This window comes from Anolis sagrei, chromosome 5 (assembly GCF_037176765.1).
Source record: "Anolis sagrei isolate rAnoSag1 chromosome 5, rAnoSag1.mat, whole genome shotgun sequence".
NCBI lineage: Eukaryota > Metazoa > Chordata > Lepidosauria > Squamata > Dactyloidae > Anolis > Anolis sagrei.
This window is the reverse complement of record NC_090025.1, coordinates 189,999,075-190,021,212: the sequence shown is the minus strand read 5'-3', so window position 1 is coordinate 190,021,212 and position 22,138 is coordinate 189,999,075. Positions and strand designations below refer to the sequence as shown.

Below are 22,138 nucleotides of genomic sequence, written 5' to 3'. Positions count from 1 at the left end.
TTTCTATTCTAAACACATGGAAAAAGTTCATTTGACTGTAAAAACTTTGTGATTGCAGAACATCCTGCAGCACATTTTGCTCTAGTTTTCAATGGATATCTCATTGAGTCTCAACTAATTCAACATAGTTTCTAGCAGCCACAAAAACAAAGTTTCTGGAGTGTAACAATTACTTTCAAAGTAAGTACAACACAGTTAAACAGGAAATAACACTTTCAAAACAGGAACAGAAAATGTTTCAAATTTTGTTACATAGTGTTATTAACCAAATTCATTTTGCTTTTACTTTCTGAATAAACCATTCTTTCACCACCTGCCTCAGAGGAGCGTGCTTGCTCCATCAATGTTTACATTTACACAAATGACCAGCCACTGCTAGAAGGGACAGAAAGTTTCATCTAAACTGATGATCATGCCATCACCACTCAAGCAGGGAGCTTTGAGATGGTTGAACAGAAGCTCTCTAAAGCTTTAGGTGTTCCTAAAGCTGAGCTACTGAGCTTGTTGACCGAAAGGTTGCAGGTTTGAATTTGGGGAGTGGTGTGAGCTTCCACTGTCAGCCTCAGCTTCTGCAAACCTAGAAGAAGAAGAAGAAGAACTTAATTTTCTATCCCGCCTCCATCTCCCTGAAGGGACTCAGGGCGGCTTACATGGGGCCCAAACCCAAGGCAGAATACAATTTTTTTTAATCGTGTAAGGAGCGACTTGAGAAACTGCAAGTCACTTCTGGTGTGAGGGAATTGGCTGTCTACAAGGACGTTGCCCAGGGGATGCCTGGATGATTTGATGTTTTTATCATCCTTGTGGGAGGCTTCTCTCATGTCCCCACATGAGGAGCTGGAGCTAATAGAGGGATTTCATCCGCCTCTCCCTGGATTTGGACCTGCGACCTGTCAGTCTTCAGTCCTGCCGGCACAGTCCTGCCGGCACAACCCACTGCGCCACCGGGGACTCCAGAATACAATTAAAAACAAAGCAAAAACAATTAAGACAGCAGAAAACAACATAACAATAATAAACTAACAATAACAATAACAATAACAGCAAACTAATTTTGGAAGGGAGGGGGGAGGAAAGACCACTACATGAACTAGTTAAAGGATAAGTGGTTTAGTAAGGTGGATAACAATGTATAACAGCATAGGAAATATTATGGAAACCTAGCAGTTCATAAACATGCAGATGTGAGTAGATCAATAGGTACCGTGCCGGCGGGAAGGTAATGGTGCTCCATGCAGTCATGCCGGCCACATGACCTTGGAGGTGTCTATGGACAACGCTGGCTAAATAAATCAAATCATGCAGTTAAGAGAGACTGCTGGGGGTTGCTTTTGCTCGAGTCGACTGGGATGATGCCTTCTTTTAAGCAGAGGCTGGATGGCCATCTGTCAGGGGTGATTTGAATGCAATATTCCTGCTTCTTGGCAGGGGGTTGGACTGGATGGCCCATGAGGTCTCTTCCAACTCTTTGATTCTATGATTCTATGATTCTATGATTCTTCACTCCTTTTTCATCGTAATAAATGCAAAAGCTTTTGGGTTGTTGTAGGTTTTTTGGGCTATATGGCCATGTTCTAGAGGCATTCTCTCCTGACGTTTTGCCTGCATCTACGGCAAGCATCCTCAGAGGTTGTGAGGTCTGTTGGAACTAGGAAAATTGGGTTTATATGTCTGTGGATTATTCTGAAAGTATTTTGTTTCTAGAAAGTATGCCTTCCTTTTGCCTTTCCTCTGGCTTTCCCTATTGAATTTTTTCCCCAGGAAGAGAGCCACATACTTCACTAAATAGGAGAGTTATGAGGGCAGCATGTGGCTAGGTTTGTCAAATAAATAAGCCTTTAAGCCATGTTCGGATTTGGATGATGATAAAACAAGTACAGAACTGGGCATAGAAAGAGTTAAGCCAGGCTCTCTGGGTGTGCATCCTGCCAGCTTGCTTCCTCCTTTACGATCAAAGGTAGTGACGCTGCTAGAAAGAATTGACCAAATTTGTCGTTTCCTTGAAGGTCCAGAAATCTTGAAGAAAATCAAAGAGTTGACCAAAAAGTACCCCGGGGGGACAGCATCTTTAGCAATCCAGCCACCTGTGCCGCTCCCCCTTCTCCAAGTGGGAGATCACCAACATCTGTTGCAATCATGCCTTTCCGGAAAGGTAAGGAGTTGGTTTCGTTTCTTTTTTCAACCTGGAAGGTGGAGCTGCCTTGGCCTCCTAAAGTAGAGCTGCTTTGGGAACTTTGTGCCAGTCTATGCCTCTCTCTTGATCTCCGGACCAAAGTCCAGGAGCTCTCCAGTGCTTAGCTACACTTCAAGTATTGTTGAAGGCTTTCATGGCCGGAATCACTGGGTTGTTATAGGTTTTTTCGGACTATATGGCCAAGTTCTAGAGGCATTCTCTCCTGATGTTTTGCCTGCATCTATGGCAAGCATCCTCAGAGGTAGTGAGGTCTGTTGGAAACTAGGAAAATTGGGTTTCTATATCTGAGGAATGACCAGGGTGGGACAAAGAACTCTTGTCTGTTGGAGCTAGGTGTGAATGTTTCAACTGACCATCTTGATTCGCATGTAATGGCCTGGCAGTGCCTGGGGCAATCTTTTGTTGAGAGGTGATTAGATGCCCTTGATTGTTTCCACTCTGTTGTTTTGCTGTTGTAATTTTAGAGTTTTTTTAAATACTGGTAGCCAGATTTTGTTCATTTTAATAGTTTCCTCCTTTCTGTTGAAATTGTGCACATGCTTGTGGATTTCAGTGGCTTCTCTGTGTAGTCTGACATGGTGGTTGTGAGAGTGGTCCAGCATTTCTGTGTTCTCAAATAATATGCTGTGTCCAGGTTGGTTCATCAGGTGCTCTGCTATGGCTGATTTCTCTGGTTGAGGTAGTCTGCAGTGCCTTTCATGTTCCTTGATTCGTGTTTGGGCAATGCTGCTGCGTTTGGGGGTCCCTATGTAGACTTGTTCACAGCTGCATGGTACACGGTAGACTCCTGCAGAGGTGAGAGGTTCCCTCTTGTCCTTTGCTGAACATAGCATTTGTTGGATTTTCTTGGTGGGTCTGGAGATAGTTTGTATGTTGTGTTTCCTCATCAGCTTCCCTATGCTGTCAGTGGTTCCCTTGATGTATGGCAAGAACACTTTTCCTCTGGGTGGATCTTTGTCTTGACTCTCGTGGCTTGTTCTTGGTCTTGCAGCTCTTTTGATGTCAGGGGTGGTGTCTCCATTGGCCTGTAGAGCCCAGTTTACTCTTCAAGTCTTTCAGCTTAACCTACACCTGGGTTTGCAGCCTGAAAGTGCAGGTGGAGGAAAGGGAACCATTTCATAGGACTGGTTGAAACTACTCCATTTTCTCTACCTGCAGGAAAGGTAATTCTCCCTAAACACAAGGCAGAACTTCCTGATGGTTGGAGCTGTTTGGAGTGGAATAGGTTGCCAAAGAATGTGGTGGAGGCCAGGCCCGTAGCCAGGATTTTGTTTCGGGGGGGGGGGGGGGGGCTGAATTTTTTTTCAGGGGGGGTTTTGGGGGGGGGTGAGTTTCGGGGGGGGGGCTGAGTCTGAGTGAAAGAGGGTCTAGCCTAGCAAACCTTTTGTATCATTACCCCAATACCCCCATGCATATGGGATATATTGAGTATGGTGATCAGATCATGATATGAATAAACATAACAGTTTAAATAATGCACCAATAAGGCCTTTTCACGAACCACCATGAAAATTTCGGGGGGGGGGGGCTGAAGCCCCCCGAGGCCCCCCCCCCCCCGGCTACATGCCTGGTGGAGGCGTTTTCTCTGGTGTTTTTGAAACAGAGGCTGGATGGCCATCTATCAGGAGTGCTTGGATTGTGTCTTCCCGCCTGGCAGAATGGAACTGGAGTGGATGGAGTTGGATGAAATGGCAGGGAGAAGGTTTCAGGAAAAGAGACAAAGAGAGGTCCGGAGGTCTCAAAAGCACAGATTTTATTTCCAGCTGGGACCCTGGAGTGGACTATGTCCCAAAGCATCCAGAGCCGTGATATAGACGCTGATTATGCCTTTTATAGCCTTCAAATGCAAGCAAACAAAGAACATGTGTCTACATACATTTACCTCATTCACTATGTCACCTTAGCATTGTACGAATATCAAATTCTATTTTCCAACATGCAAAAGGCATGTCTCTGTGTCTTTCTAGGAGCAGCTTACATCCATCAGGGGCCTGCTTTTGACCTGTCAGGCAGGAGAGGTATTGGCTCCGTTTGTACCAGTCTCTTTCTCTGGAACGCATAGATAACATGCCCCCCTCTTCAGCCCCTCTCTTGCTGTGCATGGACAGCAGCTTGCTTGTCCTGTTAACATTCTTTCTATACAGAGAGAACTTGATTTTTCTATACGTTTCAATGCTTGTAAAGTACATACAATTTCTGCATAAATAAATATCTATTTTTCCAATATCTCCTCATCAGGACCTTTGGGTCTCTTCCAACTCTGTAATTATATGATTCTGTGGGTGGTTGCTTTCCTCTACCAGAGAAGAATTCCCTCTATGCAGATAACTAGCACTTTTGCTTCTTTGGCCCACTAGATTTCTGTGTGGATGGACTTTTGAAAAAAAAAATGACTATTCCATCATAGGGTTGTTGTTCGACGATACATATTCCATCATATCTTCCCCCTCTCCCGTGGGATGAAGTAGCATGTTCCTAAAGACACCAGATCCCAAGGCCTGGCTTGGCCCACAGTAGTGGTTCCCAATCTTTTGGCCTCCAGGTGTTTTGGACTTCAACTCTCAGAAATCCCAGCAATTTTACCAGCTGTTGGGAACTGTGAGAGCTGAAGTCCAAAACACCTGAAGGTTGGGTGTCTCCAACTTTCAAGGTCTATCTCCAGGGAAGGGATGAGGCTACAAATTCCCAATTTTGGGGACTCAGCTGCAGACAAGAAGAAAGGGTTGGGTGCCAATCAAGGTTCAAACCTATGGCCAATGTCTGCTGAAATTTGCACTGGAAGATCTAGAGATCCTTAGTCAGGATCTTCAACAGAACTCTATAGCCAACTCCTGGAGGACCTTAAGATTTCTACAAGTAAACTTTGCACCTCAAGATGAAAAGAAAGATAATAGTCTCCAATTTTCAAGGTCTATCTCCAGGGAAAGGATGAGGGCACAAATTCCCAATTCTGGAGACTCAGCTTCATGCAAGAAGAAAGGGCTGGGTGCCAATCAAGGTTCAAACCTATGGCCAATGTGCGCTGAAATTTGCAGATCTAGAGATCCTTAGTCAGGCTCTCCAACAGAACTCCATAGCCAACTTCTGGAAGACCTTAAGATTTCTACAAGTAAACTTTGAACCTCAAGATAAAAAGAAAGATAATAATTTATTGGAAATCATTATTATTATTATGTTTATGTATACCCCACTTTTTTGCTCCACAAGGAGACTCAAATGGATTTTTATTATTGTTGTAATTGTTATTATTAAGGGTCCTAGGAGACCTCAGCTGTTCAAAGGGTTAAACCCCTGTGCCGGCAGGACTGCTGACCTAAAGCTTGGCAGTTTAAATCCAGGGAGTGGTATGACCTACTGTTTGTCAGCTCCAGCTTCCCACAACAACAGCAATAAGAATAACAGCAGCAACAACCAGCACCATGTAGATCAGGCATGGGCAAACTTGGGCCCTCCAGGTGTTTTGGATTTAAACTCCCACAGTTCCTAACAGCCTGCCGAATCCCCACTTGGCCAAGGCAATGTCAAGCCTCCTCTAAATACATCCTGCCAAGGAAACCCCAGAATCACAATAAATCAGGGTTGACTTCAAAGCTATTATGCACACAGTAATGGTGTGAAATTGTTTGGATTTGGCATGGCAGGAGGAACTGCTGCGGTGACGTAAACATTTGAGTTTTCCAGTTCATTTTGCATTTTAAGCGGCACAATGAGTTAAACTCCTGTGCTGGCAGGACTGCTGACCAAAAGGTCGGCGGTTCAAATCCGGGGAGCAGGGTGAGCTCCCATCTGTCAGCTCCAGCTTCCCATGCGGGGGACATGAGAAAAGCCATCCACAGAATGGTAACATATCCAGGTGTCTCCTGGGCAATGTCCTTGCAGACGGCCAATTCTCTCACACCAGAAGCAACTTGTAGTTTCTCAAGTTGCTGCTGACACGAATAACTCCAGGAAAGGTAGAGGATTGAGTGTATCTCTAATGGGCTGTATACCAACCATCCTTTTTGAGACATATAAAGTGGTATAAAGGTTTTCGTATATAAAAATTATGGCTCAGAGTGTTGCTGCGTAAATATGCAAGTTATGCAAATACCAGTGCTGTGGGCAAATTAAGGATTATGGGGAATCAATGGAAAATCTCAAGAGCCCCCAGGCAAAGCTATTAAGGGAACTTGGGTGAAGAAACCTTTCCCCTCCAAAGGCAATACCCTAAAGCTGAAAGATAAGCTGTTTCATTCTATCCAGCATCTGTTCCATTCACCTCTTCAAAGGCATAGTGGATTAAAGCCTTGTGCTGGCAGGACTGAAGACCGACAGGTCAGAGGTTCGAATCTGAGGAGAGCGCGGATGAGCTCCCTCTATCAGCTCCAGCTCTCCATGCAGGGACATGAGAGAAGCCTCTCACAAGGATGATAAAACATCAAAACATCTGGGCATCCCCTGGGCAACATCCTTGCAGACGGCCAATTCTCTCACACCAGAAGCGATTTGCAGTTTCTCAAGTCACTCCTGACATGATAAGACAACAACAACAAAAAACACCTCTCTTTCTAAAAGGTAAAATGTGGAAGAATTCGAGGCTTGGAAGTAATTTATCAAGTTTGGACACAATACACCCATCAGGCCAATGAGTGACCATCTATATAAATAAAAAAGTAATGTTTTTTTGTGGGATTAACATAACTCAAAAACCACTGGACGAATTGACACCAAATTTGGACACAATACACCTATCAGGCCAACAACAACAACAATAAGAAATTTTATTTATATCCCGCTATTATCTCCCCGATGGAGACTCGGGGCGGTTTACGTGAGACCAAGCCCAACAACACAATATAATAAATGAAGTCAAAACACACACAATAGCATGCTAAATTACATGAAACATAAAAATACAGTATGTAATATAAAATTAAAATCAATCATAACACAGTGATTGTGACAGTGAGCGGTGACAAGTGGCCATCACAAATATTATTTATTTATTTATTTATTTGCTTCATTTATATACTGCTTTTCTCAGCCCTCAGGCGACTCAAAGCGGTTAACAACAGCAAAATTCAATGCAAGAATATCACAAAACGAATATGGGACAGTTAAAAACAGTAGCATCATCAACGATTAAACATCAATATAACAATCATTAGCGTCCCATCAGTAAAATCAGAATCCAATCTCATCATCCATTATTCCGTATTCCTATATTCAATTACACTGCTTAATTGAATGCTTGTTCGAACAGCCAGGTCTTCACTTTCCTCCGAAACGCCAACAGGGAGGGGGCCGATCTGATATCTGTAGGAAGGGCGTTCCACAGCCGAGGGGCCACCACTGAGAAGGCCCTGTCTCTCGTCCCTGCCAGGCGCGCCTGTGATACAGGCGGGACTGAGAGCAGGGCCTCCCCAGATGATCTTAGTGTCCTAGTCAGTTCATAGGAGGAGATGCAATCGGAGAGGTAAGTAGGGCCAGTACCGTTTAGGGCTTTATAGGCTAACGCCAGCTCTTTGAATTGTGCCCAGTAGCAAACTGGCAGCCAGTGGAGCTGGCGCAACAGAAGAGTTGTATGCTCCCTGAGTCCTGCTCCTGTTAGCAACCTGGCTGCCGAACGCTGGACCATTTGAAGCTTCCGAGCAGTCTTCAAAGGCAACCCCACGTAGAGAGCGTTGCAGTAGTCTATACAGGATGTAACCAGAGCATGAACTACCGTGGCCAAGTCAGACTTCCCAAGGTACGTGCATACACACACAAGATACATATATACAGACTGGGCCACAGCAACGTGTGGCAGGGGACAGCTAGTCACTCATAAAAACACTGAAAAACACAGCGGAACAGACTTTAAAAGCCAAAAAAATAAAAAAAAACAATGCATGTGGAAAACCACATATATACACATATACACAAATATATACACACACACATACACATATGCACAGACTGGGCCATAGCAACGCATGGCAGGGGACAGCTAGTGCTTTATAAATGACATCATCAAGGGGAACTAATAATTTTTTTTCAGTTACAATGGTTTGTACAAAGTTACATTTTGAAGGCAACAAAATGTGCAAGAATGACATAATTTTATCAGCAATGAGTCGTGATTTTTATTTATTTTGCAAAAGTTACAATTGCAAACATTGAGCCTAACTGAATGCAATACAACCTTCATATCTACTGGAAATGGTGAAATCATGGAAAATTTTTGAAAGGACTTTCTATACAAAGATAGCTATATAAAGTGTATTCTGGGATTGACCCGAGGCAGATCCCAACTACCCCAAGGCTTCTGTTTGTTTGCAGTTTGAACCGAAGAATGTGGCATGGCTTTATTTATTTTTTGGCAGTGGAATATACTTTTACACAATCCGGGTTAAGGAAAACCTGTTTTAACTCCTAGGGGAAAGTACAGCGTGTCTTGTAAAGCTTGTCATTAGGAAAATTTCAAATGATAATATGGGTGTCTGTGTGAGTCATGCTTGGAGAGGGAAAATTGACTTGTGTTGCTGTTCGGTGCTTTCAAGTCGGTTTGGACTTATGGCAATCTTGCATTAGGATTTTTTTGGGAGTCAGAGGAGATGAACTATAAATCCCAGAAACTACAACTCCCAAATGGCAAGATTCTATTTTCCTCAAACTCCACCAATGTTCACATTTGGGCATATTGAGGATTTGTGCCAAGTTTGGTCCAGATCCATCATTGTTTGAATCCTTGGTGCTCTTTAGATGTAGGTGAACTACAACTTCCAAACTCAAGGTCAATGCCTACCAAACCCTTCCAGTATTTTCTGTTGGTCATGGGAGTTCTGTGTGCCAAGTTTGGTTCAATTCCATCGTTGCTGGGGTTCAGAATGCTCTTTGATTGTAGGTGAACTATAAATCCCAGCAACTACAACTCCTAAATGTCAAGGTCTATTTTCCCCACCAGTGCTCACATTTGGGCATATTGAGTATACGTGCCCGATCCATCATTGTTTGAGTCCACAGTGCTCTCTGCATGTAGGTGAACTACAACTCCAAAATTCAAGGTCAATGCCTACCAAACCCTTCCAGTATTTTCTGTTGGTCATGGGAGTTCTATGTGCCAAGTTTGGTTCAATTCCATCGTTGCTGGGGTTCAGAATGCTCTTTGATTGTAGGTGAACTATAAATCCCAGCAACTACAACTTCCAAATGTCAAGGTCTATTTTCACCAAACTCCATCAGTGTTCACATTTGGGCATATTTAGTATCTGTGCCAAGTTTGGTCCAGATCCATCATTTTTTGAATCCACAGTGTTCTCTGGATGTAGGTGAACTACAACTCTCAAACTCATAGTCAATACCTACCAAACCCAGTATTTTCTGTTGATTGTGGGAGTTCTGTATGCCAAGATTGGTTCAGTTCCATCATTGGTGGAGTTCAGAATGCTCTTTGATTGTAGGTGAACAATAAATCCCAGAAACTAGAACCCCGAAATGACAAAATCAATCCCCCCTAAACCCCACCAGTATTCAAATTTGGGCGTATCGAGTATTTGTGCTAAATTTGGACCAGTGAATGAAAATACATCCTGCAGATCAAATATTTACATTATGATTCACAATAATAGCAAAATGACAGTTGTGAAGTAGCAACAAAAAAAATGTTATGGTTGGGTGTCACCACAACATGAGGAACTGTATTAAGGGGTCGCGGCATTAGGAAGGTTGAGAAACACTGTGTTAAACCCTTGTGCTGGCAGGACTGAAGACTGACAGGTCGGAGGTTTGAATCTGCAGATGAGCTCCCTCTGTCAGCTCCAGCTCCCCATGCATGGACACGAGAGAAGACTCCCACAAGGATGGTAAAACATCCGGGCATCTCACACCAGAAGCGACTTGCAGTTTCTCAAGTTGCTCCTGACACTGAAAAAAAAATCTGCATCATAGTATTCATTCAGATTGACACCACTTTAACTGCCATGGCTCAATGCTGAGGCTTTGAATCTTGGTGTTCCTGGAGACATAGGGGGTGTCTACACAATGGAATAAATGCGGTTCAACGTCACTTGAACTGCAATAGCTCCATGCTATAAAATCCTGGGAGCCCTATATGGCGAAGAAGGGTAAAGACCTTGTAAAACTACAACTCCCCTGATTCCATAGCATGGAACCATGACAGATAAGGGACCACAAAGGCTATCTAGCCCAACCCCCTTGCCTTGCAGGACTAGCCCGACACTCAAACCACTTCCCAGCAGGTCTGGTTGGTTTTGATATCAGAAAAGGTCAAAAATATCATATTATGTAAGAGAGAAGATGATGCTATCTAACGAGATATGAGAAAAGATGATGAGCCAGAAGAGCATAAAACCTTCACATTGATGAACCGATAATCAGGAAAGTGTTGTAATGAGCCATAGGTCAAAGAACAGTAACTGTTAAGATAGACAGAAAGTGGACACTATAGATAGGTAGCTGTAGTGCTATATAGTCTATAGGACTATAAACATACACAAGCAGCTATTTGTTTTGTGATTAATGTATGTTCAGAACGATCATTGAGTATATGTAGATAGAGTTGAGTAAAAATTAAGTAAATATTCTGAGTGAGAATTTCATAACGCAGGACAACAGTCCAACAAGCACAAGGGCTTCCGGCTACCTGTCCTCCCTGGGGAGAAAACACCAGGTGTTGGCACGGAACATAATGTTCAGATGGGTTCTGTGCAGGCAACATCCAGTCTGCCACAGCTACAATAATGTAAAAACAACAACAAAAAATATTGCAATGTCTTAAAGATGAACACAGTTGTTGTTATGCTTTTTTCTCCAGGATAATGAGACAGATAGAAAAAAACATGGGTAGATGCTGGGTGGCAATAGGAGACATATATACAAGATAGATAGATAGATAGATAGATAGATAGATAGATAGATAGATAGTAGGCTTGGGCAATCCATGGTTCTAAATGGTTCTAAAGTACTTACAAAACTAAAGTTCTGGTGGTGAAAATTTCAGAACTCTAACAAAACTTTCAAAATTTAATTATTATTTCATTATTGGTGATTTTAATGACAGAACCAATTAGGAACTGCCATTTATTATGAAATTTTGAGAGTTTTGTTAGAGTTCTGAAATTTTCACCACCAGAACTTTAGTTTTGTAAGTACTTTAGAACCATTTAGAACCATGGATTGCCCAAGCCTAGTAGATAGATAGATGCTGGTTGGCAACATAAGGTAGCTAGCTAGATGAATGCTGGGTGGCAGTAGGATAGAGAGATAGATAGATAGATAGATAGATAGATAGATAGATAGATGACAGATGGATAGTAGAGAGAGATGACTGATAGATTGATAGATCAAGAGATGCTGCTTGGCGATAGATAGATAGATAGATAGATAGATAGATAGATAGATAGATAGATAGATAGATAGATAGATAGACAGAGTTAGATAGATGCTGGTTGGCAACAGAAGCTAGCTAGCTAGATGAATGCTGAGTGGCAGTAAGAATAGATGGATGGATGGATGGATAGACAGACAGACAGACAGACAGACAGACAGACAGATAGATAGATGCTGGTTGGCAACAGAAGCTAGCTAACTAGATGAATGCTGAGTGGCAGTAGAATACATTAGATAGCTATCTAGCTAGATAGATAGGATAGATAGATAGATAGATAGATAGATGATAGATAGATAGATAGATAGATAGATAGATAGATAGATAGATGATAGTGGATAGATAGTGGATAGATAGTGGATAGAGATAGATGCTCAGTGGCAATCTATATATATAATATAATCTGTGCATAATGAGTTCCTTGAAAACAAAAGAACCAATGAATGAAATCACACCAAATTTGGCAACAAAATGTCTCACAACACAAGGAATGACCATCACTCAAAAATTATGATTTTGTCATTTGGGAGTTGTAGTTCCTGGGATTTATAGTTCAACTACAATCAAAGAGCATTCTGAACTCCATCAACGATGGAATTGAACCAAACTTGGCACACGGAACTCCCTTGACCAACAGAAAATACTGGAAGGGTTTGGTGGGCATTGACCTTGAGTTTGGGAGTTGTAGTTCACCTACATCCAGAGAGCACTGTGGACTCAAACAATGATGGATCTGGACCAAACTTGGGACAAGCACTCAATACACCCAAATATGAACACAGATGGAGTTTGGGGGAAATAGACCTTGACATTTGGGAGTTGTAGTCACTGGGATTAACAGTTCACCTACAATCAAAGGGCATTCTGAACCCCTCGAACGACAGAATCGGGGCAAACCTCCCACACAGAACCCCCCATGGCCAACAGAAAATACTTAAGGCCATCCAATCCAACTGCCTTCGTCAGGGCAAGAAAACGTAAACAAAGTCCTCCTGACAAAGAGCCATCCAGCCATAGATATAGATAGATAGATAGATAGATAGGTAGATAGATAGAGAGATAGACAGAGAGATATGATTCACACACACACACACACAGATATAGTATCATAGATTTGAAAGGACCCAAAAGAAGGACAATGATATGTTGTATGTTCCAAAGTAGGCAAACCAGACAATCTCCACACCAACACTGACAAAGAAACAACAACAAATACTGTTTACCCGCAAGCATAAAGACATTACATATATTAGAAACCAAAACTTTCTCATTCCCTTTATTTTCCAGATCAACAGACTGGGCCACAGCAACATGTGGCAGGGGACAGCTAGTACTATATAGATAGGTGGATGCAGTTGAAAATGGAGACAAATACAGAGATCGTCTATCTTTCTTCTGTGCCTGATATATATCTTTATAAACACACACACACACAATATTCTTGTGGTGAGTCATTCTACTCAGTCTCAAGGCCTGGCCCTTTTCCTGCAATTGTTGTCATTCAAAGAGCTCTTTCTTCCCTTACCCTAAACTATATTGTTTTCTGTTTTCCCTGCCTTCAGTCATTGGGGGATCTGCTCAGTCAAGAGCCCAGATCTGTGTCCCTCCTCAACTCTCATGCTTCCTCCCTGTCTTTTGGGGCTGTCTCCTATAGATAACTCAGGATGGAGATCTCCCGCTGCCCACCCATTTGGTGCTATTTCCGGCAAGAGTGACTATTGCTGAAACTTCTTAGTGCTTTGGATGACTCATGCTGTGCATCCAATTTCTGGCAAGGATCCCGTCCAGTCGGTGGGAAGGCGCATGCCTTTCATTGCATGATGAGGTAGCATCACTCATGCCTCGCCCGTGCAAGGACTGTGTTTTGCACACAAACACACATGGATGCAGGCCTTGCAATTCTCAGCAGGAACAGAATGTGTATTATTTCTTATTGTCAGTGTTCCTTCTCCACTAGACATGACTTAACAACTACAACAAGAAGTGCTCGTTGTTGTTGCTGTTGTTATTATTTTTGCCGTTGTTGTCATTGTAATTATTACAAAAAGCTCTCCACACTCAATAGAATTAGGGGCATAGAGTTTCCATGAAGGTAAAAAACAATGCATAAAATCATTACTATTTTTTACCTGTAATAAGACATTGCTAGGAAAAAGAAGTAAGACCTCCTTCGGTCCTCCAGCAAAACTTTATGGTATACTTAAAATGCAGGTTAGGAAATGCTGGTTCAAGCCAGATGCATAAATGACATGACCTAGTTGTCATCCTTCCTAGGAAACTGGGTTTCTCCAGTCTAATTCCCAAGTTGAAGAATAAGCCAATGATGGGAACATCTTCTTTCGGGTCAAGACAAATGCACAGAAGAGAAGGGATTTCCTGAAAGTCTCTTTGCCCTAATAGCAACGTTACCAGGAATAGTAACCTAACCGGTCTCTTCCCCCAACTGCTTTGCAATTGCTCTTTCTGAAATGATGTAGAGCAGCGTTTCTCAACCTGGGGGTCAGGATCCCTGGGATGGTCACGAGGGGGTGTCAAGGGGGTCACCAAACACCATCAGAAAACACATATTTCGGATAGTCTTGGGAACCCCTTTACCAGAGGAGGCTGAAGATCTCTCGGCCTGTCCTTTTCTTCCTTTTTGGAAGCATTTTCTGTTGGTCACAGGGGTTCTGTGTGGGAAGTTTGGCCCAATTCTATCACTGGAGCTGCAATGACCAAACTCCAGCCTCTATTTAAAAGCTTCCAAAGAAGGAGCCTCCACCACACTCCGGGGCAGAGAGTTCCACTGCTGAACGACTCTCACAGTCCGGAAGTTCTTCCTCATGTTCAGATGGAATCTCCTCTCTGAGAAGATCAAATCAGTCAATTCTCCAGGAAATAAAGCCTGACTGCTCATTGGAGGGAAGGATGTTGGAGGCAAAGATGAAGTACTTTGGCCACTTCATGAGAAGACAGGAAAGCTTAGAGAAGACAATGATGCTGGGGAAAATGGAAGGAAAAGGGAAGAGGGGCCGACCAACGGCAAGAGGGATGGATGGTATCCTTGAAGTGACTGCTGCTGACAGGGAGCTCTGGCATGCACTGGGCCAAGATGTCACACAGAGTCAGAAGTGACTGAACGAGTAAACAATAACAAAACATTTAATATAGAGCAATTGGTCCTCCGCATATGTGGGTTTGACTTTTGCAGATCTCTTTATTTGCAGGTTTGATTAAATGTGGGAAACTCTAGGTCTGCAGTGCAAACCTCTAGGGTTGTATTTACACTTTGGTTCAGTACTTTGGATTCATGGGAGTTGTAGTTTGGTGAGGCCTCAGCACACTTTGGAAAGCTACAACACCCTGGAGTTAAAATGGTGACAAACTGCATTAATTTAGCAGCCCGAGTCCAATAGATTCATCAAGAAGGAGCCGTGGTGACACAATGGGTTCAATGCTTGTGCCAGCTGAACTGCTGATCTGAAAGTTGTGTTGCTATTTATTTATTTATCATGTCATAGAATCATAGAGTTGGAAGAGACCGCATGGGCCATCCAGTCCAACCCCCTGCCAAGAAGCAGGAATATTGTATTCAAAGCACCCCTGACAGATGGCCATCCAGCCTTGGTTTGTTGTTGTTCATTCGTTCAGTCGTCTCCGACTCTTCGTGACCTCATGGACCAGCCTACGCCAGAGCTCCCTGTCGGCCGTTACCACCCCCAGCTCCTTCAAGGTCAGTCCAGTCACTTCAAGGATGCCATCCATCCATCTTGCCCTTGGTCGGCCCCTCTTCCTTTTGCCTTCCACTTTCCCCAGCATAATTGTCTTCTCTAGGCTTTGCTGTCTCCTCATGATGTGGCCAAAGTACTTCAACTTTGTCTCTAGTATCTTTCCCTCCAGTGAGCAGTCGGGCTTTATTTCCTGGAGGATGGACTGGTTGGATCTTCTCGCAGTCCAAGGCACTCTCAGCACTTTCCTCCAGCACCATAGCTCAAAAGCATCGATCCTCCTTCGCTCAGCCTTCCCTAAGGTCCAGCTCTCACATCCGTAGGTTACTACAGGGAATACCATGGCTTTGACTAGGCGGATCTTTGTTGCCAGTCTGATGTCTCTACTCTTCACTATTTTATCGAGACTGGACATTGCTCTCCTCCCAAGAAGTAAGCGTCTTCTGATTTCCTGGCCACAGTCTGCATCTGCAGTAATCTTTGCACCTAGAAATACAAAGTCTGTCACGGCCTCCACGGTTTCTCCCTCTATTTTCCAGTTGTCAATCATTCTTGTTGCCATAATCTTGGTTTTTTTGACGTTCAGCTGCAACCCGGCTTTTGCGCTTTCTTCTTTCACCTTGATTAGAAGGCTCCTCAGCTCCTCCTCACTTTCGGCCATCAGAGTGGTGTCATCTGCATATCTGAGATTGTTAATGTTTCTTCCAGCAATTTTCACCCCAGCTTTGCATTCATCCAGCCCCGCACATCGCATGATGTGTTCTGCATACAAGTTAAAAAGGTTGGGTGAGAGGATGCAGCCTTGCCGTACGCCTTTCCCAATCTTGAACCAGTCTGTTGTTCCGTGGTCAGTTCTGACTGTTGCTCCTTGGTCCTTGTACAGATTCCTCAGGAGAGAGACAAGGTGGCTTGGTATGCCCATCCCACCAAGAACTTGCCACAATTTATTATGATCCACACAGTCAAAGGCTTTAGAATAGTCAATGAAGCAGAAGTAGATGTTTTTCTGAAACTCCCTGCCTTTCTCCATTATCCAGCGGATATTGGCAATCTGGTCTCTGGTTCCTCTGCCTTTTCTAAACCCAGCTTGAACATCTGGCAACTCTCGCTCCATGTATTGCTGGAGTCTTCCTTGCAGGATCTTGAGCATTACCTTACTGGCATGAGAAATAAGGGCCACTGTACGGAAGTTTGAGCAGTCTTTCGCATTTCCCTTTTTTGGTATGGGGATGTAAGTTGATTTTTTCCAGTCTGATGGCCATTCTTGTGTTTTCCATATTTGCTGGCAAATGGCATGCATCACCTTGACACCATCATCTTTTAAGATTTTAAACAGTTCAGCTGGGATCCCATCATCTCCTGCTGCCTTGTTGTTAGCAATGCTTCTTAAGGCCCATTCAACCTCACTCCTCAGGATGTCTGGTTCTAATTCATTCACCATACCGTCAAAACTATCCTCGATATTGTTATCCTTCCTATACAGATCTTCTGTATAGTCTCGCCACCTTCTCTTGATCTCTTCAGCTTCTGTTAGGTCCCTGCCATCTTTGTTTCTTATCATACCAATTTTTGCCTGAAATTTACCTCCAATGTTTCTAATTTTCTGGAAGAGGTCTCTTGTCCTTCCTATTCTGTTGTCTTCTTCCACTTCCATGCATTGCTTATTTAAAAATAGTTCCTTATCTCTTCTGGCTAACCTCTGGAATTGCGCATTTAACTGGGCATATCTCCCCTTTTCACTGTTTCCTTTTGCTTTCCTCCTTTCTTGGGCTACTTCCAGTGTCTCAGCAGACAACCATTTTGCCTTCTTGGTTTTCTTTTTCTTTGGAACGTACTTTGTTGCCGCCTCCTGAACAATGTCGCGGACTTCTGTCCATAGTTCTTCTGGGACTCTGTTTACTAAATCTAGTCCTTCAAATCTGTTCTTCACTTCCACTGTATATTCGCTAGGAATGTTAGTGAGATCATATCTAACTGGTTTGTGTATTTTCCCTGATCTCTTTAGTTTTATTCTAAATTGAGCAATAAGAAGTTCGTGATCTGAGCTACAGTCAGCCCCAGGTCTTGTTTTCACCGACTGGATGGATGTCCGCCACCTTTGGCTGCACAGGATGTAGTCAATCTGATTTCGGTGCTGACCATCTGGTGAGGTCCATGTATAAAGCCGTCTTTTAGGTTGTTGGAAGAGAGTATTCGTTATACACAGCGAGTTTTCCTGGCAGAATTCTATCAGCCTGCGTCCCGCTTCATTTTGTTCTCCCAGACCATGCTTGCCTGTGATCCCAGTTGTCATTTGACTTCCCACCTTGGCATTCCAGTCTCCTGTAATGAAAATAATGTCTCTTTTTGGTGTATTATCCAGTAGGTCCTGCAGATCCTCATAGAACTGATCTACTTCTGCTTCTTCAGCAGCTGTGGTTGGGGCGTATATTTGGATCACTGTAATGTTGAAAGGCTTTCCTTGCACTCGAATTGAGATCATTCTGTCATTTTTTGGGTTGTATCCAAGCACCGCTTTAGCGAATTTCTTATTAATTATGAAGGCTACTCCATTTCTTCGATGTTCCTCTTGTCCACAGTAGTAGATCTGGTGGTCATCTGATGTGAAGTGGCCCATTCCAGTCCATTTCAGTTCGCTGACCCCCAGAATGTCTATCTTTAGTCTTGACATCTCACCAATAACAACATCCAATTTGCCCTGGCTCATAGATCTTACATTCCAGGTTCCTATGGTGTGTTGATCTTTAGAGCATCGGATTCGTCGTTCACCTCCAGTACCGTCGGCCGCTAGCCTTCCTTTCGGCTTTGAGCTAGCTGCGTCATCACATCTGGGGCTACTTGAACTTATCCTCTGCTCCTCCCCAGTAGCATTTTGGCCATCTTCCGACCTGGGAGTCCCATCTTCCAATGGCATACCGACATATCTCTGGTTGTACTGGTCCATTTAGTTTTCTTGGCAAGGATACTGGAGTGGTTTGCCATTGCCTTCCCCAGGGATCACGCTTGGTCTGACCTCTCTGCCACAACCGTCCCGTCTTGGGTGGCCCTTCACGGTTTCGCTCATGACATCATTGAGGTGCTCAAGCTCCAGCGCCCCGACAAGGCGGCGATCCTTTGCTGGAGTTTAAAAGCTTGGTTTAAAAGCTTCCAAAGAAGGAGCCTCCACCACACTCCGGGGCAGAGAGTTCCACTGCTGAATGGCTCTCACAGTCAGGAAGTTCTTCCTCATGTTGAGATGGAATCTCCAGGAGGTTCAGCACTTGCGATGTGCAGCGTTTGCCTTTCCTGAAGCCAGCTTGCTGTGGAATTAGACATGGGTCTATTTTGCCCATAATTCTATGCAAAATAAGTCTCTCCAGAACTTTGTAAAGCTGGCACAAGGAGATTGATCTATAGCTTTTGGATCATTACTGTCTTGCTGACATGAAGGTCGCCGGTTCGAATCCGCGAAATGGGGTGAGTTGCCGTCTGTCAGCTGTAGCTTGTGGGGACATGAGAGAAGCCTCCCAGCTAACACATCCAGGTGTCTCCTGGGCAACGTCTCTGTAGATGGCCAATTCTTTCACACCAGAAGCGACTTGCAGTATGTTCTCAAGAGGCTTCTGACACGATAAAAAAAAAAAAAATCAAGAAGCCTGCTCATTTTCCTTGCATTCCAAAACTCACCAAAAATGTAAGTTCTTGCAATGATAGAACTTTGGGGGTTGACAATTTCATGGAAGGGAAATATTTGGGGAAGACAATGCTTCATTTGACCTCTTCCCCTAAAGCTAAAATGCCCCTTTCCCTCAAGCTGGGAGTGACCTTTGGGAAATGACGGTTTTTGAATAACTGAAGGTGTAAAGCACCCCTCCTTTTACGTGATAATTGCTCCCTTTTTTATGTCTTCTGGAAGTGTGATTTCCTTTTCAGGGGCAAAAGAGGTCTTTTGTAACAGGTCTACACCAACATTGGCAATCCATACAACTCCTTTGTTTGGTTTTTGTGGAATTTGATTTATGGCAACTCGATGAAGAAGAGTTCCTTAACAACCTCAGATGCCATTTGCAGGGTCATGGAGATCAAGGATGTCATGCAAGGGTGAAAGGGTTGAACGGCTCCTTCCCTTTTCCAACAGCTTCACTTCTCTATTATAATTCCTATTACAATCAACCCTGGGTTAGGCCTTAAAAACCGTTGATCAGACCTAGACCAGCATTTCTCAACCTAGGAGTCGAGACCCCTGGGGGGTCATGAGGGGGTGTCAGAGAGGTCGCCAAAGACCATCAGAAAACAACAGTATTTTTTGTTGGTCATGGTGGTTCTGTGTGGGAAGCTTGGCCCAATTCCATTGTTGGTGGAGTTCAGAATGTTCTTTGATTGTAGGTGAACTATAAATCCCAGCAACTACAACTCCCAAATGTCAAGGTCTATTTTTCCCAAACTCCACCAAAGTTTACATTTGGGCATATTGAGTATCCATGCCAAGTTTGGTCTAGATTCATCATTGTTTGAGTCCACAGTGCTCTGTGGATGTAGGTGAACTACAACTCCCAAACTCATGGTCAATGCCAACCAACATTTCCAGTATTTTCTGTTGGTCGTGGGAGTTCTGTGTGCCAAGTTTGGTTCAATTCCATCACTGGTGGTGTTGAGAATGCTCAGTTCTTGTGGGGTTTTTTCGGGCTATATGGCCATGTTCTAGAGGCATTTCTCCTGACGTTTCGCCTGCATCTATGGCAAGCATCCTCAGAGGTGAGGTCATAGATGCTTGCCATAGATGCAGGCGAAACGTCAGGAGAAATGCCTCTAGAACATGGCCATATACCCCGAAAAAACCCACAAGAACTGAGCATTCTCAACACCACCAGTGATGGAATTGAACCAAACTTGGCACACAGAACTCCCACGACCAACAGAAAATACTGGAAATGTTGGTTGGCATTGACCATGAGTTTGGGAGTTGTAGTTCACCTACATCCACAGAGCACTGTGGACTCAAACAATGATGAATCTAGACCAAACTTGGCATGGATACTCAATATTTCGGCCATGAAAGCCTTCGACAGTACTTTCTACATGAATACTCAATATGCCCAAATGTGAACACCGGTGGAGTTTGGGGAAAATAGAATCTTGACATTTGGGAGTTGCAGTTGCTGGGATTTATAGTTCACCTAGAATCACAGAGTATTCTGAATGATAGAATTGGGCCAAACCTCTCACACAGAACCCCCATGACCACCAGAGTGGACCACAACAACGTGTGGCAGGGGACAGCTAGTAAATAAACAAATAAACAAATACTCCTTTCCCTGTCTTGAACCAGTCTGTTGTTCCATGGTCTGTTCTTACTGTTCCTATTTGGTTGTTATGCAGATTCCTCAGGAGACAGGCAAGGTGGCTTGGCCTCCCCATACCACTATGAACTTCCCACCATTTATTATGATCTGCACAGTCAAAGACTTTAGAATAGTCAATAAAACAGAAATATATACTGCTATAAATAAAATTTTCCCCATATCCTGGAACATCTGTTTCTCAGAAGCCTTTAACCCCGGTGGCACCTATTTTTGCCAATGCGCTTTGTTTATGAAACTGCATGTTCCTTGGGAGGGGCCTCTCTGTGTTTTTATTTTGCAGGCTGTGGGCCAAAGAGGTGCCGGTATCCCAGTCCTGGGAAAATTCTCCTCTTTTGCTGGGTCACAAGTTCATGCCAGGAAGGTAGAGTCATCAGAGGCATAGAATCATGGAAGGGACTCCAGAGGCCATCCAGTCCAACCCCCTTCTTAGAATCATAGAGTTGGAAGAGACCTTGTGGGCCATCCAGTCCAACCCCATTCTGCCAAGAATCATAGAATCAAAGAGTTGGAAGAGACCTCATTGGCCATTCAGTCCAACCCCATTCTGCCAAGAAGCAGGAAATCGCATTTGAAGCATCCCTGACAGATGGCCACCCAGCCTCTGTTTAAAAGCCTTCAAAAAAGGAGCCTCCACCACACTCCGGGGCAGAGAGTTCCACTGCTGAACAGCTCTCAGAGTCAGGAAATTCTTTCTAATGTTCAGATGGAATCTCCTTTCTTGTAGTTTGAAGCCTTGCTTCGCATCTGCAGCAGAAAACAAGCTTGCTCCCTCCTCCCTATGACTTCCTCTCACATATTTATACATGGCTATCATGTCTCCTATCATGCCATACAGGAAGACACAATTAAAACATTCCCAATAGATGGCCATCCAGGTGCAGCTTGGAAGGAGACCATTGGATTCCCAGGCATCATAATCCAGACCTGAACAGCTCTTATCAGAAAATTCTTCGTAATGTTTACATGGAATCTTTTCTCCGGCAATTGGAGTCAGTTGCGGATAATATTATCTGTGCATTTCGTTTTCATTGCTGAAATCCAGGCATGGGCAAACTTTGGCCCTCCAGGTGTTTTGGACTTCAACTCCCACCATTCCTAACAGCCGGTAGGCTGTTAGGAATGGTGGGAGTTGAAGTCCAAAACACCTGGAGGGCCAAAGTTTGCCCATGGGAGTTGAAGTCTAAAACACTTGGAGGGCCAAAGTTTGCCCATGGCTGCCCTACACCTTCCTCCCCGTTGAAATTCATCACACAACAATGTGATGTGGCGGCAAAAAAAGCCAATGGGATTTTGGCTGCATCAATAGGAGCATAGTGTCTAGATCTAGGGAAGTCATGCTACCCATGCTCTATTCTGCTTTGGTTAGACCACACCTGGAATATTGTGTCCAATTCTGGGCACCACAATTCAAGAGAGATATTGACAAGCTGGAATGTGTCCAGAGGAGGGCGACTAAAATGATCAAGGGTCTGGAGAACAAGCCCTGTGAGGAGCGGCTTAAGGAGCTGGGCATGTTTAGCTTGAAGAA

At 43.8% G+C, this 22,138-nt stretch overlaps 1 protein-coding gene across 1 annotated transcript in view; it reads left to right on the top strand.

Moving 5' to 3' along the window:
* Positions 1 to 2,044: 2,044 nt before the first annotated feature.
* PFKFB3 (6-phosphofructo-2-kinase/fructose-2,6-biphosphatase 3) overlaps positions 2,045 to 22,138 on the top strand; it is a 97,604-nt gene continuing 77,510 nt past the window's right edge. The window contains exon 1 of the mRNA XM_067469337.1: positions 2,045 to 2,152. Within this exon, the coding sequence (XP_067325438.1) occupies positions 2,137 to 2,152 (16 nt within the window). The 5' untranslated portion in view covers positions 2,045 to 2,136. The remainder of the gene's footprint in view (positions 2,153 to 22,138) is intronic.